The sequence below is a fragment of the Dermacentor andersoni genome, chromosome 1 (assembly GCF_023375885.2).
Source record: "Dermacentor andersoni chromosome 1, qqDerAnde1_hic_scaffold, whole genome shotgun sequence".
Classification (NCBI taxonomy): domain Eukaryota; kingdom Metazoa; phylum Arthropoda; class Arachnida; order Ixodida; family Ixodidae; genus Dermacentor; species Dermacentor andersoni.
In genome coordinates, this window is record NC_092814.1 from 67,706,381 (window position 1) to 67,724,718 (window position 18,338).

At 46.0% G+C, this 18,338-nt stretch overlaps 1 protein-coding gene across 2 annotated transcripts in view; it reads right to left on the reverse strand.

The window, feature by feature from the left end:
• Nucleotides 1-18,338, reverse strand: part of LOC126545410 (low-density lipoprotein receptor-related protein 2-like) — a 109,211-nt gene that overhangs the window by 78,933 nt on the left and 11,940 nt on the right. Inside the window, exon 3 of one of the 2 annotated variants that reach the window (XM_050193255.3) lies at nucleotides 12,296-12,499. The exons of the other annotated variant lie outside the window; for it this stretch is intronic. Coding sequence (XP_050049212.1) covers nucleotides 12,296-12,499 — 204 coding nt within the window. The remainder of the gene's footprint in view (nucleotides 1-12,295; nucleotides 12,500-18,338) is intronic. 2 annotated transcript variants of the gene reach the window in all.

Genomic DNA, 18,338 nt, shown 5'->3' on the forward strand with positions numbered 1-18,338 from the left:
AACGGACGCCGGAGCTTCGTTCAAAGCGGCGGACATTTTGGCCCGTTCGGAGCTCCCGCAGTCTCCCCGCCAAGCGCGTCCAGGCGTGTTTCAGTGCCACGTGTCTTCGTGTGTGCGTGTGTGTGTGTGTGCCCACGCTTGTCAAAGCGCGGCAGCCGGGGAGAGGAGCTCCCCAAGTGTGAAGCGAGGAGGTCTGACGGCGCCTGCTTGGCGGTTGAGTCACTACACTCGTCTCAACATGTATCTCAGCTCGTCCGTGCCTCGCCGTCACGTGGTCTCATCCCGTGACCTTCCTTCTTGCCCGCGACGCCGAGAGTATAAGAGCAGCTGCTCCCGGACGCCGAGAGAGGCTCCGATTTCTTCTGTTGAGTAACGTGCACTCCCGTCTCTCCACTTCGGTCGACCTGACCGCCCGCTCTTTTGCGATGTTAGAATAAACCAGTTGTTCTGTTACCAGTCGACTCATGCTTTGCCGGGACCTTCGGATGCTTCCAGTGCCCCAGGCCGCCAGGCCAACGCTACCCTTGGGGCTTACGACCCATTTGCAACAACGGGCGTCAGCACTGAGGTTCGAACAACTCGTGCCAGCGGTGCGGTTGCTACAAGGGACAATATAGAGACACTAAATCAGTTTTGACTGATAAAGTACACCTTCAAAACCAATTTCGTAAATTCCATAGTTGTAGGTTGATTATCGGGAGAGAAAGTGAAGTAGTAAAGGTTTTTAACAGCGCAGGAGCGTGGGAAGCATACGGGAAAGACAAAGCGCTTTGGCAAACTGGCCCCATGTATGCCTTTCCCGTATTCTTCTCGCGTTCTTGCGATTTTCAAAACATTTACTATGACATACCAACAGCCCCAATTGCCACGATTGTGAGAAAATTAAGGTGAAAGTTTACAGTTCTTTAACTTCGCGCAGAAACCACAGCGCCGGTATACTAGTATGATGTCATGAATTTCAAAGTATATAAATATTTGAGCCATTGTGGCTCAGTAGAAGCTATATCGAAACTTTCCAAGTTCAGTCCTTGCTTCCTTTACAATACGATGCAGTTTATCCTGACCGATAAAAATTAACTAGGCGCGAGTAGACGCTGTCAAAATCCATGACGTCACGGTGATCTGGTGCGGGAACTTCAAGGCGGCCGCGCCACCAGTCTTTTTACATCTCTTCTGGCTTAGCGAACATCTTCCAATAGCGATTTTCTTGGCACTGTAGAAAGCTGAAGATGTTTCGATCTTTAGCGCCCCTTTAAACCGCACTGCTCTGCGCCCGTGTTTTTTACAGGCTTACTGATATGGTATTTTCAACTCCATTTTTTGCGTTAAATGACTCGAAAAAATAAAAAAATAAAGAAAGGAAAGTTCTGGCAATTAGCTTAAACAATTCCAATACAATCTATTTTCTACAGTCCGTTTCGTTTTTCGGGCGGTTACTGTGTCGTGACGTCATGACGCTGAAGGTGGTCAAGTGTGAGCAAAGCATTACGACGTTTTGACACTCGCTCCGGCTGCCTCGGTAGTTTGCTACGCTGCTACATCGACCTTCAGAACGAGTAGCTGCACAGGAGGCGACCGAGTGAGCCGGAACCGAGTGTCGAAACGTCACAATGCCCTCTCCCACGTGACCACCTGAGTCATGACGTCAAGGCACAGTAACCTCCTGAAAAAGGAAACTGTCTAGAAAATCGATCGTATTAAATTATTTAGGTCGCTCTGAGGCTTCCCAATATTTTTTTCTAGCGTTTAGAGCTACCAGATCTTCACTCAACGAAAAGAAAATGAAGTGTAGAAAATGTAACGTCAGTGCTCCTTTTCGTACTTAGTAATCTTCCATTTCATTTTCCATTCTATTCTTATGATACGGCGCGCGAGTGGCCGATCGCACCGATAACGCCGCCGCGGCGGCGTGCGAGCCGATGACGAAGGGTGAAAATCACAGAAAATTAAATAAAGCATTAGACGATACGGCCCCTGAATTCAAAGATGACAAATGAGACGGTTTAATATATATATATATATATATATATATATATATATATATATATATATATATATATATATATATATATATATATATATATATATATATAAAGGAAGCACTGAAAGTGGATTCCTAAAAGGACAGAGCAGCAACACAGAATGCGAAAAGTCGCTGCCGTAGATATAACGCCACCCATGAGCTATGCTTCATCGAATTTTTGTAAAGATCCCATCGCGCGTTGGAACCGTCACTGGGGTTCACGGTTCTGAATACACTGCAGCGTTGGGGTGCAGCGCAAGAACAAGCATCCCGGAATACGAACGGTACAAACTAAAACTCCTGTACTCGCATACTTGACCCTCAAGAAAACCTGAGCAAATGCAAGTGACAACAGGGAATACGTGTGATACGTACAATGAGTGTTTAGGTAATACATCAGTTCCAAAACCCAACATTCTGACCACTTGAAAGGCCGATATAACTTAATTTTTCATCGTATCATTGTCGTTCAGCCCGCCTTGCATATCAGAAGCTTAGTTTAAATTATACCGAACACTTTAACTAGACTCGCTTGTTCCACTGTAACATCCCTAATAAACCATGGGCTGCTTGTGATTAGTGGTTACAGTCCAATGTCAGTATTACGTGATAATAGTTTCCATTAAGGAAACTTGTTTACGTGTGCGCGCGCATGTCGGTTGTACGCGGCACGCTGAAAAACCTTTTCCAAATCAAAACCCTTGCTATACCCCTGCAAAACTACTGTTTTGATTTAACGTCGCAGAAGATGGCAAACAATAGTACCTTTTTGTCGTTCGTACTTTCCGGTAACACTCGGGAGTCAGGCTCTCTATCTGATGACATTACATGGCTGGCGCAAAGGTGTAGAGGTATAATGACAGCGTAATAAGCATGTAGCTAATGCAGCTTGCGTTATCTGACGGCAGCTAAAAGCACACGGAGGCAACGTGCCCGCAGTATATACCGAGATTAACAGACTAATGCCGCGTCACGTGGCAAACCTCAGAGGCAGCGAGACGCACTCTGGCTAATCGGCTTCGCTTCAGCCTGCGCTTTGCCCAGCATTTCACTAACCGCTATTATCGTCTTAACAATTGCTGAAATTTCTGCTAGTGCGAATAACTGATTACAGAAACCAAAACGAAAATTCAAAACTTCGCCAATTTGAAAAGACTACTTTAATTTCGGGGTGTGCAAATATCTGAAATTTATAATACGAATTAAATCTTCGCTATTCGATTCGAGAATTTACTATTCGAAATTATTTAACCCATTAGGGACCGGTTTCTTTTCTTTTCTTGCTATCTTGAAATAACTATTATATAATAACTTATCCTTGTACTAATAATTCACATACAGAAAATTACTACTCTTGCCTAATTAGTTTTTGAAATATAGCCCGTGACCATATGGTCACACTGGGCCCTTACGCTACAGCAAAATACGCGAAGTGAAAAACATTTATTTCAAGCCACGAAACATCACAAAAAACCTATATAGCGAATAGTCGAGCACTTATTTAGTGTGAAATGGTTTGAATCATGGAATACACATGCCGTCGTCATACTTTGTGCATTGTGTGTGCACTGCACTGTTGCAATTACCTCATGCATACCTCCACCTCTTGCCATCAGGTATAGGTGCAACAAAGTGGGCCACTTGGTCATACCGTGTACCAGTCAGGACATCACCAGTCTTTGGGATAATCCGTTGACCAAGTCCTGTATGCTTATTGTCCCATCGCATCACGTAGCTTTGTGCAATTTGCCTGCGGAATTCCACCTGCGTGACGTTGAACCCTATGCTACGAATTAGCGTCCAAGCGTTGCTGATAGATACCTCACAAAGTCAAGTGAAAATCGGCTACCACCACTTTTTGCCACGGATTACAACCCTGTGGGCACATACATTTGCATCAATCTGGTCCGTACCTCTCATAAAACTTGTACAGAGCAACAGTGTTTTTTGCGGGCCACCTCGATTTGCTTCTTCTGAACACGAGAGTACCTGTCTGCAGATGACATTGGCTCTACGCCGTGAATGGTGCTTATAATCGTTCCTACAGAATTGTCCGTCCAGCGGACAACAATTATCCCATTGTCGCTCAGCACGGGTTCTTCGTGCCCGCGAGGTTGGCGCTTGACGAATTGGGGTCGAGCGATAGGGTACTCTTTGGGAACACGATCCTGCTTCGCTGTGCCCGTGCCTTCGTATCCCTTTGCCTTGAGATGGCTGAGTAGCGGCATGCCTGTGAATAAATTATCAAAATAGAAAAAGAAAGGAAGGTCGTGCGTCTCTGCTGCGAGTTCATCCACCATTTGAAGAAGTGGCGCCGCGTCTTTTCCGAAGTCCTTTTCATATTTTTCAGATGTTCCGGGATCCCCTGCTTGCCTTGATACACTTTGAAGTTTACAAGGTATCCGTTCTTGGCATTTAGGCAGCATACCTTATACCCGAAGCGGATAGGCTTTCCGCGTATAAACTGTTTGCAGCCATGACGACCATAATACTCAATCATACTTTTGTCATAGCTCAGGTGACGCACAGGTTGAAAGTGCTCCAGAATCCTTGCTTTCAATAGCGCCATCAATGGACGCAACTTTGCCAACTTGTCACTAAGCGTTAGGCTTGCATTTCGTACAATGCAGGAATCGCATTATCTGTACGAAGCGCTTTTTCCGCATAGCATTGTAGGCCATCGTGTTGCGCATATCCAAGCCGCTGTCCCAAAAGCACTTTTTCCCTGGCAAGCGGTTATAGCCTGGCAAAAGGAGCACTCCAAGAAAACCCAATTCTTCTTTGGTAACCTCCGGATCGGGCATATTGAAAAATAACGCATACTTTCTTGCTTGTTCGACTAGCAGCTCCACGACGGCTTCGTCAAAAAAGATTTCGAACAACTCAACAGGGGAAAAGCCCCTGTAAGCAGCAAAGTTTGGGTAGGGAAATATGCCAAGGCTTTTCTGGAGATCACCGTTCGTCCACTTAGAAGCAGTGGATAATTTCGCAGGAATGGCAGCATCAACTACGGCAGAAGGAAGCCCTCATGTTCCGTCACCTTGCCCGCCTGGGGTCGTCATCGTCCGAGTCGGATCCACCAATGCGGCGTCCGTCAGAGAAAACAGTTCCAACGCCGGCTCATAGCTGCCGCCAGATTAGATTGTCAATGACCCCGCCTGAGTCTTCATCGGCCAACTCTTCATCCGAATAGGTGCTAGCCTCTCGCGGGTCGATATAAATCACTGACACGTCGTCATCGTCTTCTTCGAGTATCTTCGCTATTTATTCCAACATAAACCTATTAAGACAATAAATTCAGAAATAACCACTGCGGGAATGCGCCAGCAGCCGTTGAAGACATGAGAATGCAGTTTTGAAAAAAAGTTAGGTAGCCTAAAGGCCCAGCGTGACCATATGGCAACGCGCAAGATAACACGCTCGTTGATGGATAAATCAAACATAATTTTTTCACAAATGGTTATCGAAGGTCACATATTCGATGAGCAATATGGAGGCAAGGATATCGGACTATTGTTTAAACAAGTAGTGAAAAAAAAAAAACACGTTACCCCTTGGAGTGATGCATGGCGACGCTACTCGCACAACAACACTTATTCCCGCCTTTGGGAAGGGTTCCCACAATACGACTGACACCTGCTGCCACTTGATATCCATAAAGGGAACTCATCTGTCTAAGGACATGTCAAAGGCGATTTTGGTGCCGTTTTGTTAATCGTAATAAAATGAAATCCACTGTGCAGACTAACGTGACCATATGGTCACGCTGGTCCTTAACGGGTTAATATTCGTTTTTGTTCGAACATATAAGAGAACACTTATTAGAGTCCACAGTGAGAAAGAGCGATGCAAGCGGTGACTATACCGAAGGACTCCGCAGCAGGAGAGCCGCGGTTGTGGAGCAGAGGCACTGGTTGGAGCAGATGACTTCTGCTCATTAAATTCCAAAATTATGGTGTTTTACGTGCCAAAACCACTTTCTGATTATGAGGCACGCCGTAGTGGAGGCCTCCAAAAATTTTCACCACCTGGGGTTCTTTAACGTGCACCTAAATCTAAGTACACGGGTGTTCTCGCATTTCGCCCCCATCGAAATGCGGCCGCCGTGGCCGGGATTCGATCCCGCGACCTCGTGCTCAGCAGCAACACCATTGCCACTGAGCAACTACGGCGGGTACAACAAATTCCAGTCAATCACTAAGGATACCTCGCATTTAGAGAGCCTGCGAATTTGTCTCGACTTAGGCAAAGCAATCTATATTATAGCCAATCTCGCCAATGTATGCATCCCTTCAAATTGATGTGTGATGCCGTAGTATTACACTTAACTCCTTCCATGAACACAACCGCTGTACACACATTAGTGACGCGCTGCTAGTTTCACTGCTGCGTCATGGCGTGTCAGATACGATTTTGTCATTTACAAGCTCCTCACTTCCATTTGTGAACGGCCTTACATGTATACTTTCTTTTTTATATATAGAAAACGGACACGGCGCAAACTTCGTAGAGTCGAAAGCCTTTATAATGGTGCGCTCGGGACGTTCAAAAACGCTCGTTACAGAGGTTAATTCGTTGTAAAGATCAGGCACCGTACCACTCTTTATAGAGCTTACTAAGAACGTTCAGCATAATAAAACATTTATTTAATATGAATTCAAGAGCTACTTAGTGAAAGAAGTCTGTTTTTTTTTGCACACTTCATCCGACGGAATGCGAGTGTGCTGTCGACTTTATGTAATCGATGTTCACGCACGCTCGGGAGTGAAACCCGGAAGCGATGCAAGATACGCGGCTGCAGAGCGTGGAATGTCGCAATCATTGTCATTAAAAAAAATGTTCGTTCGTTTTCAGGCTCTTGATCACTGCTGCCTTCGTCGACCTTTGCCTCTTTCCCGCCATTGTTGGCTTGGATGACATCGTCAGTCGATAGTTCCCAGCGATTCACATCGTCACAACCTCGATGTATTCGTCAGCCGTCACACCCGCCGCCATGTTGGCAACAAGAGGCGTACGAGTCGAGTGATTCCTGGAGCTCTGCAGCAGGGCTAAATATACTCGCTGCGATTTGCACGCTCGTCATGCACGTCGCTTGTGCTAGCGCTGACGGGAGCTCAATGGGGGCTGTGCAGGGCGGTAGTGGCACCGCTATAGATGTATTCATTGTACGGCAACAAATTTGCGATCGGGGATGTGGGATGTGGTCGTAGGGAGGACCTGACTCTTCGTCGGGAACTTAGGAGTACAGGATTTATTTACATATTTACATTAAAACAGGAGGTACATTTCAAAAGGCTAGCATGACTGCAAAACGGAGCACGAAGCTCCCACCACGAAGCGCACAGCACACGAGCACAAAGATCCAAGCACGAAGCACCCTCCGCTAGCAGCCGACAAACTGCTGCTTAAAAAGCCTCTTGTCTTCCCTAGGGGAGGGAAAACTGCTGTCCAACCTTCGTCCAATCGGACCGTCCACAGTCGTTGGGGCGTAGTCGACCCGCCTTTGAGGGGGAGGGCTCACACACGCACATACGCACTTTGGGTTCCCAGAACCCACCGAGTTGAGCGGGTCCTCGTAGCCAGGTTGTCACGCTTGACCCCAGCCGGCGCCTCTTAATTCCCGAGCTGACTTCTCCGGTAGCTGCCACGAGTGTCAGCAGATTGTGACGAATCCTGAGGCCCGAGGAATCGCATCACAAAACACCCTTTGTTAGAGAAGCTCTCTGGCTGCAAATAGACCATGAAAGCCACGGCAAATCAACCAACAATACACGGTCCGCCAAACGTGGCCAGCCCTGCTGCCGTCGCCGACTCTCCGAAAGAGGCGCATGGTGGATTAACGCTGCCGTGGTCTCCAGTTCTCCGAAGGAAGTGCATGGTCGGTTAGCGTGTCGTCGTCGCCGGTTCTCTGAAGGACGCCACCCCCGCGGGTCGATCGAAACAACTGCAGCGGGCTGAGATAGGTTTGCAGAGCAGCACCCCTGCAGGTCGATCGTAATAATGCCTACATTCTTTCGTTCTACAGGCACATTCGCTGTAGTGGTCTACGCTGTAAGGGCACGCTGACAATACACATGAAAGATGGGAATTCAGCCGGGACACACGGAAACCGTTGTACAGGCAATACCATTGTAGTGGAGTTCGCTGTAGAGGCGTTTGATTGCATTTCATTTTGTTAATAAATTAGAAAATATTCGCTATTGGATTCGATACGCGAATGTTTTGGGATATTCGTATTAGATTCGAAAATTCGTTATTCAGACACCCCTAGCTTTTATTGTTAATGGCTAAAAGGGCGACTACGATAGACTAGGTAAATAGAGATATGACGACGAAGATGAATCGTGTGGGATGAGTCACACGAAATATACATATGTAGTTTAGGCGTTATTACCTTGTGTCTGTCTTTCTTTTTTTTTTCCTCCTCGCTCTGAATCAGTTAAATTTTTAGTACTCGTTTTCCTTCATTACTATACCTAACTTGCAGACTGAACTTTAACGTTTTACAACATCCGTCGTATGTAAGCGTCATTAGCCAAATAGTAAAATCGCGTTTGAAACCGTTGTATTTTGGTAAGGCGCGGCATGATTGGAAACCATGCATGGAGACTTCAAGGACGAACTTATGGGCATGCTGGAAAATGTCTTGGAGAAGCAGGTTCGCAAGCTGTAAATTTTTATTGGTGTTATGGGCAGGAAGCTGGGCTAGTTTGATTTCTGATATCTGATGCGTTTCCATGACCGCTTCGGAAGAGAAAGTAAAAATCAGAGAGTAAAAGAGAACAGGACTGGAAGGACGCCAGCGTCCTCCCTGTGTTTTTTTTTTTCCTTTTTTTTTTTTTTTTTACGACGCACTGGAAATGTATTAGAAATCTTGGATGCTTCTTGATGTGATTAGACTTTTTTCTGATGCCGTGAATGGACCTTTGTCCTAGTTTGCGGATGCGCTTCGCTAAACTACACATTTGTCAAACTAATTGCGCACCGGCCATCGTTCAAATGAAGAACGATGCATGCAATGAACGCTAACACTTGGCTGCTGCATGTGGGAGCCACGACCACGTTTCATATCACAAACTGTGGGCATGTGCGCGGGATAAAAAAATCGCTATGCCGTTACTAGTGTGGCAAGATTCTTTGCAGGAAACCTACCTTTACAATTACAAGAGGTGTCTATTAGGGTGCCGGAGCACAGGGTTAAAGGAAAACGCGTGCAAGGAAAACGCGTGCAAGAAAAACATGGGCGCATGCTCGAGGAAACAAAGGCTGCGTGCGAACGACAGGGGACGAAAAGCTAACGGAATAATGCGTCTGGGGAGCAAGGTGTGCGTAAAGGCCCGTTTGCGTTTTTCGTCGAGAGTTGCGTTGTGAGCTCTGGACTGAACGACTCAAACACACGAATCACGGCGAAGGCGTCGAAGTCATGCACCACAAAGAACAATGACAAAAACGAGGGCAGGAAGCAGAGAGAAAAGCAATGTGCCTCTCAGGGCCCTTCAGTGACACGCGGCCGGATTTGAAGACGGGTGGGGGGGCTGTGCTCAGAGTTTGTCCAATGCCCGCAGCAAGATAGTGAAATGTCGTGCACTACCCCTACTACGGATGCCACTTTAGGCTTGCGATACGTATGATGCTTACATTTTGCTAAGCTATTTGGAAAATGTAGCATACGATATTGCGCTACCTTGCAGCAGACATTAAAGTGGAGAAAATGGGAGGTGTCTAAACTGGTACTGTCAAAAAAAAAAAAAATAGAGTTACGGTCTCTGGGCATCAATGGCGTAGTGGCATGACATTACATATCAGTTTCGTTTTTTTTTTTTTTTTCGTGCTGTTTTTAATTTGGTCGGTTCACATATGCTTGCTCTTTTGGAATAGACAAGCACTGGAAGACAGTGCTGTGTGCAACCTCTTCTGTCCCTGCCCCATGTTGCACTGTTCTAAATTGAACAGATGGTCAATGAACAAGTTCAAATTCTCACGTTATAAAAGATCAGCGTACTTTTTTTTCGTTGTAAGCACGCACAGAAGACAAGCTGCGAAATTCGCTATGCTGCAAGCTCGTGAGAATGTCGAGCATCACAAGTAGTGATAACCTATACATCTGCGCTTGCAAAGCGCTTCATACGTACTATTTCGAGATCATTTATGAAGGACATCGAGGAACTGCGAGTGAAAGAAAAAGAATAATGCTAAGCAGAAATTATTCCTGCGCGGTGCGTCTCCTCGGGATAATTAAATACACTTTGGCTCATAAATCATAAAGTTATAAAATTGTTCAAACAGCCTCTTTCGTGAAACAAAATGTTAAGGCAATTCAAAAGTATGTTACAAAAAAGTGACTTTTTTCTTTCAAAGTGACTTCTGAGCCATTTTCACATATACACCCGTACATGCACTCACGGATTCAATGTTATACTTACTAGCATGACCACAATTATCTATTTATAAGAAATTTATGCAGGTCCCACGCACAGTGGGAATCAATGTTATGTGTAGTATTTTGCAAGTAGCTCACTATCCAGCATCGTTTGGGGTTCCGCAAAGCGTTACTAAGTGGATGAGCAGTTCGTGTGAGACGAGCAGTCTTGTGTGTGATGCGAGCGTGCGTAAAAACAGCAGCAAGACCACCACAACAATGACGACGACAATATCGTTGAAATGGTATCATTTCTACTCCGGCTGTTCGAAGCGAGTTTACGACATGCCGGTTGCTGGGTTGTACGTCGGTACTGGACGAGCGCAAGCGATAGAAATACATATAGTGAAGTCGTCTACGGCTACATGTTATATCATCGTACGTAGCTGTGCCAATGTCGTGTGGTCTATGTTAAAACTACGATGACATTTGTACTTGAGGAAGGAACGTTAAACCTGTTCGAGGTGGGCCGATCACGAAGGCGGCACAATGTCGCATGGCTTCGAAGTAGCGCAAGCTGCCACGAGGAATCAACTGTGGAATGTGGGCCGTGCAGTCTAACACAGCGTCTCAAATCGCTAGCTGCCATGAGCGAAGAATGCAAGAAATTGGCACGCAACACACGCGCCAAATGTCTCAGAAACAGTTGGCATTTGCACGCGAGTTGTATGCATGCGATCGTGGCCTATTGTTAGACCATCAGGCTGGTGTGCTCGAAGACAGAGGTTCGCTCCAGCCATCGGTCACGCTTTCTTTTCATTGGAGAGAACCGAAACTAAGCGAGACAGGAACCTACCTACCAACCGAAAAGCGTCTAGAATGAGGCAAATGATGTTCCGTAATTTTAAAAAAATTCTGAAATTACTGACATGCGCGGTCAGGAAGACTTGATCAAAGCTACTCAGAATGAATTTCGTTTCGTATACAGTTTTAAAACTTATCTTCATTACTCGTAGCATCATCAAGACTAAGCACAAAAGGGTTTTCAGGCCATGCTGCTAAGTTAAACAGGCAAAGTATATATATATATATATATATATATATATATATATATATATATATATATATATATATATATATATATATATATATATATATATATATATATATATATATTCTTACGAATGAAACTAATGGTGCATTCGACTTCATTTGAAAGCCTTTCTGTATACAACTCTGCAAAAACTAAGGTTTATGCTGAGTACGAGCGGACTTCAACGTTAATAATAAGGCCTCCTTATTGCTATTTAGCCTGCTAACTCGTGCAGCACACAAAGAATGTTGTTCGCAGCTTTTTAACACTTCCGGAGTGTTTTGAAATGGCTAGTTGAAGATGCCACCAGAGAAAGCAAAAAAAAAAAGGGACACTAAAGAGGTATGTTAAGCTGCATTAGTAAACTACACTTTTGCAACAGCCAAACGGCCAATAACCACATGACAGAAAGCTGGGCAAGCCAGAAAAGAAGCAAACTTAGAAGAATGGTGGCTATGCTGCCCAGAAGTTTCTGCACCAGCTGACCATGACGTCATGGACCTTGACGCAGCGTATGCTCGGGTCTAGTGAACTATATATAAAAAAAAAAAAACTAGTACATTGCATTCTAGAGGACGGACCGACGGACCGGACCGAAAAAATCCATAAAGAATACATCAAAATCCATGACGTCACACTGACATACCGGCGCCGACGTTTTGGCGTGAAATTCAAAAAGGAAAAGTTTCGCCTTCATTTTCTCAAGGTTTTACACCAAATAAATGCAGATGTGGTTTTAATGGAATGCTTTTAACTGGTTTTGTCTGGCTCTTTAGAGTCCCTTTAAATGGAGAATGGTAGGGACATTGAAGGCACTCACTTCCTTCCACAACTTCCCCTGCGTTGATTTGATCCGTGTTTATGTCGCTCCAAAAGACTGTTGTCTTGGGGCCACTTAATAGAAAATCCAATGCCACAGCAAGAGTGTTGCTATTGTACAAGAAGTGGCTCTCGCCCTTCGATTCCACAAATGACTGCTGAATACCAACACTAGTGGTTATCAAAAGGTACGACGCTAATGGATCTGCAAAATAAGAAAAAAATCAAATGGAGACAAGTACCAATGTTTGGACACAGTAGGCCATAATAACATAACAGTAGAAATTACATAAGCAGAAAATGAGATAAGGACTTCACTTTGTAGTCTTTCACTCCATTTTTGCATTTATGAATGTCAAACAAGTAGACAAGTGGTACAAAGAAATCACCTAGCGAAAGCACTTGACAGCGCTAGTAACAGGGACTAAACACGTATGACAACACAGGCGCCTAGGATTTATTATTTCGGCCTGTACAAGCAGTACATACATGTGGTACATTTCATTAGTTTTGCCATATATAACAATTTCATGTAGCTAAGGTCTAATCGCATGCACAAATATAAGCTGTGAAAGAAAATTTTGTACAACACTGCCCTACGAAACCAACAAAGCTTTAAAAAAAAAAAGCAAAATTTACATGGGTATAACATGGACAACTTTTGGGTACTGGCACTTTTCCATGGGTTACTGTAACTTTTCCAAACAACATGTAAAGTAAAATATTAAGAGGACAGTGGGACAGCCCAAGGAGCAGGTAACTGATTTTAGAGAGAAAAAAAAGAAACTTGTTTTATGGCATCAAAATAAAAATAGAAAATAGGGAATATTCAAAATGCATTGTCATCTTCCAACACTGACCGCGTCCGCCATCTTGCTGACGGCGCAGTTGCGAGCGCAGTGTTTACAGTGGGTAAAACTGGTTGCAACGCTCGACCACCGCAGGACCCTAAAATGCAACCACCTTCATCGTACAGCGGTCTTCACTTTGCTGCCACGAATCAATAGAGAGTTTTAGAATAGGGGCCCCAATAGTTTGGGGCCCCAAAGAGCTTAGCGGGTGTTAGCGTTAGGGCACGTAGGAGTGAAGAGCTTTAGAATAGGGTTTTACGTTTGCGGAGAGCGTCTTGCGCTGACAGCGCCACTACGGCATCAAAGAAAAGCTATTAGAAATAATTAAATAAAATATACAATTTTATTATAGGAATAATAATCTTGACTTGCGTGTATTCGCGTTTAATTACAATTTAGAGGTTATTCTGTAAGCAGCAAACAATTAGTTGCGCTTAGTTTTGAGCAAATCAACTTTACTAGCCTTCACCAGCCAAGCTTAGCCGTGTTAGGCCTACGAGCCATAAAATCCACAATCGAATTCAAAATCACCGGCGTCTAATGAGTCAATCTTCATAACACACGCTAGTTGAGAGAAAGCAATAACCGCAGTCACTTCTCCTAGCTTCCGAACTTCACGCGTTACCGCGAATCGAACCCAGTTCTGTGCTAGGTTAGAGCCGTCGCTTCGATGGGTGCCGCCATGTTTGCCGACGCAAAGCTTTTGGGGCCGCTATTTGGGCTCCCGCTAAATCGGTGAAATAGCGTTCCCAACGCAAAACCCAAACGCAGTTTGCGTCTTGCGCATGCGCAGTGGCTTCGACGCTATTTTTTGGGGGCCCCAAAATGTTTGGGGCCCCTATTCTAAAACTCTCTAATGAAACCACGCCAGCGGTTCTTTGCACCCGTGGATGTCCGTTCGGACGGCATTCACAAGATGCGTACTGCTTTGAAGCCGAAACCTACGCCAGCCTCCTTTTGCGCAAATGTGCGCTTCGAACCTGGGCTAGGTGGCATTGGAAACCTGGTCCCTCGCTCTCAAATTTTCGCTTGAAGTTTCCAGAACAACCTGTCTTTGCAATATAATGCATCAGATTCGTTGCGTTTGCAAGAAAACACGTCGCATGTGAAGGTTTGAAAATCCGATAATAGTTCTGTTCGTCAAATGTAATAAAAAGTCGCAGTTACGCCCGAAAGGTGAAGCACTGATTGCGATAGCAAATTATTAGACAGCTATATGAAATAAGTTTAGCAGCTTTGTCAGGTGCATAGACTGCTGTGAGCATTCGCTTACTAACTAAATTAACAACTTTTTAGCTCGAAAACTTGAACGAGAGACGACGAGGGAACAACATACACAGGCGCACGTCGTCTCTCGTTCAAATTTTCGCGCTAAACAGCTGTATCATGGTTAAAAACTAGCCCGATCTCTCACACTGCTAAATTAACAAGCACGCCGTAATGTGCGCACATGCAACCACGAGCATATCTCAATCGATTGTCGCGGACACGCGCTGCGAGAACACTAGCGTGATGAGCGGCAGCAACGGCGAGCGAATTCCCCTTAGTGCTGCCTCTCGCTTCAATGCGAACTAGGCGCGCAAGAACACAGCGCACACTAAGCCATCCTATATCGCGGGACCGCGTAGCCTTCGAACCCATCGCAGATTGCACGATATGGCGCAGGCCGCCACGCTCAGCCGCCGCAGACGGATTAGGAGATGCGCACTACGAAGCTAAAGGGAGTGCGATACAACCTGCCCGTCCCCCTCCTTGCGCGCGTTAGAAGCCGGCGCACCCTCCCTGCCTTCCTCCCTTGAGTGCGCGAGAAGACGCCGTCGTATCGAACGACCATCCTTCTCGGCTCCATCACCCTCGAAACGTTTCCCTTGCACCTATAACATACAGGGCGCGGCCGCGATGTTATCGAACTTTGACTGTATATAGAAACTCATGGCGACGCAGACGACGACAGATGAAATTCGTATGTAGTGCCCATATAATTGCTATCGCAATAAAAAGCTCCATGCACAGAATTAATCAGAACTGTTGGTTGTTCCGTTCGCGTTGGATTCTCGCTTCGAGTGTGCTAACTGAAATTGTGCAAGTCAGGTTGCACATGCGTGTGCTGTGAAAACGGAGAAATTATGTGATCAAGTTGAAGGCCAGGACTGCCGGTTTCGTGCGCTGCTTTGTTCCTTTCACCGCAGCACGTGTCAAGTTTTCGCATGACAAGGCGTTGCGCTTGTTTTCTCTCGCTCCCATTCTGCGCAGTGCTGAATTCTCGTACTGATTTTATGTCTCAGTTTAGGACTTGTGTTCACAGACGCTCTGGCTGCAAGCACAGCACAATTACGTGAGCAACCATGGAAGCGCGCGGCTAGGCCCACTAGCACGGCGTCTCGATACCAGAGCCGAAAACAAAGAAGCACAAGCTTATTAAACGCCAAAGTATGGAAAACGAACGCGCATACGATTAGTGAGTGAGTGAGTGAAAACTTTTGAGTCTTTCAAGAGTTCCGCGGTTACGAGGTCTCCGTCGTCTTCATCTTCTTGGCGCTGGCGACTTGAGACTTCTCTTCAGCAAGGGTGGGCCCCTATTCCAAGGCTCCACTGAGTCGTGCTGCATCGCTCGCGTGCTGCACTAGGGCCCTTTGGGCCGTGAGCTCGCTGCTGGTGAGCCGCATACGATTAAACAGCCCGCTGCGTAATGAAGCAGAGACAGTGTGGTGACTGGTGTACTTATTCGCAAGACACTGAATACTAGCCCGATGCAGCAGCCAGACAGTCGCATCGAACCCAGACAGCCAAAGTTAAAAAAAAAAAAAAGAAAAGACATACTGAAACAAAGGTGCTTCGGCACAGGGCGTCTGGAGGAGAAATGGGCGAAAGAGGGAAACACGGCAGCCCGGCCGGGTGTCGAATGACCGAGGGCCTAGGAACGGGAGTTGGAGGAGAGACGCGTTCGACTTCCGATCGGGCGGGCGAAACTTTGCGCGAGGCCAGGCGCCGTTATCGCCAACTCCGCCAGTTGCAGCCGCCGCCGCCGCCGCCGCCGCCGCCGATAATAAGGAGCAACCAAGCCGTCTACCTACACCGGAGCCAAAGCTCCACTGATCAACTGACATCACCGCATCGCGTCGGATGATGGACGTGTAACCTGTGAGCCCTTTGCTAAAATCTCATTGTTTCTTCACGCACCGTGTCCTGCTAAGTCGCATTAGATGTTTGACTTTTTTTTGTGAACTGTTTGTTTTGCTTTTTGGCGTATTCTTTACTGTACTTTGATTACTGATTCCCAATATTAGGTTTGACTGTGTATGTGCATATGGCGTCTCGTGTCCTTCTCTTCGCGTAGCACACCTGCACGCGTGACACTAAAGTTCCTTACAGACAGCTAAAGGCTAGATCGCACGAGCATTTCCTGTCTACCGTTGGTGTCCTGCTGTCAATAAGTGCAGTAGTAACTAACATGCACCGAAGTCGTAACCGTTCTTCCATTTCGTTGCCCCGGTTGGCAAAACCTGCTTTGACGAACTTTGCTGAGCTGTCTTAACTTTTGAGTGAAAAATAACAATAATAAATGCTCCCTCTGCACGCTTACACTATTGTGTCAAAGCGCTTTGTTCTTTCCCAGAACAAACAAATACAATTTTCGTGAACATCACGCTGTCTCTTCAGATGGTTTTCATTTTCTATCCTTACTGGGTCTCGAACAAATTCAAAGCGAAATGTGCGCCGAAAAATTTTTTAGATACTGCAAAAAATATTTTTAGCTGCCCAAATGCTTAAATATTTCAAGGTGCGCTGTTACAAAATAGTCGGGGTAGTGGTTGAACAGATATTTTTCAAACTTTTTTTTTTCTTTGTATGGACGCTAGCGTAACCCCTGAACGCAAATTTAAATGAAGCCAACAGTGTGGAATATAATTGGGGGGAGGGAGGAGGCGGAATGCTATTGTACTAGTCGCAGTAAGACACGAAGGACAAGATTTAAATTAAATGAGTACTGACAAAAATTCTGAGTGTTTTCTGCGCTTAATCACTAGCTATAAGCAGGGACCCTGCTATTAGCCATGAGCGCGGCCTTCAGGGGCGCTGCGACTCGCGTCTGTCGTCTGCTACAGTCTGGGTAGCGTACGCGTGCCTCAACCCCCCCCCCCCCCCCCCCCCCCCCGCAGTGTTTCCATTTGTTCGCTCTAGTTTTGTGGCTAGTACGGCTCTGACGGCACTTCACTTTCGAGTTTTTTTTTTTTTTTATTTTCTTTGGGATAGCAATTGTTGTATTGCCTCCGAATTCAGGAATGCACGCTTCGGCCTCCGCGGCCCCAACCGACGGGCCCGCCCTGCTTTTTTCGCTACACCTTGCGTGCCCTGGAGATACTGCGCCGCCTGCTTTATTATAACCTCAGGTGCTCTCCTGAGGCCTCCGTTTGCCGGTTACGTGTGCCCTCCTGGAGCAGTGCTTGTAAACAATCAAATCTATCGTCGCGACGAAAAAAGCGACCCGCGACTTAAACAACCCCAGTCAGAACCTTGCCCTTTAAGTGACAGCGATCACCAAAAGTGGCGTACGTGCCCACCGCTTCACTGCGCGGGCAGCCAGCGGTGGAGCGTACTCCGCAATGCCGACCGCACTCCGCAATGCCAGCATGTCTAGGGGACAAACGCATACAACACGCGCTAAAAGAAACCTCCTCCATAGTGCCTAGGCAGAGTCACATATTCAAGGAGCAAAGGCCCCCAGATTTTCTCTCTCGCACCCGCTCTTACTCGTGCCTGCGCAGAAACGTCGAGCGCCGCGAGAAACGCCACGCCCCGCCGTATTCTTTATTCTATGATGTGGCCTCGGCCTCCAGACCTCTATAGTTTCGTACTCTCTCGCTCGCGTTTGTTTGGTTTGCCTGGTTTGGTCTAGTTTGCACTTGTTTCTATTGTCATGGTTTGCGATTTTATTGTAATCTGATTGTATGCATGCGACGTGTCTGTCAAATTCTTTGCCTTAATATATCCCGAAATAAGAAGCTGCGCTTAAATTTCGCATTAGGGAGTATAGTAATCGTCGGTTAATTTTTATCTTCATTAAAACTTCTACAGGGACGTGCATGTTTCACTTAGTGTTCCAAAAAGGATTTTGCACTTCCCGCTGAACTGGTATTACTCAAATTTTGCAGAACGATCGTATTTTCGAATCTACGTCATTCACTGTAACAC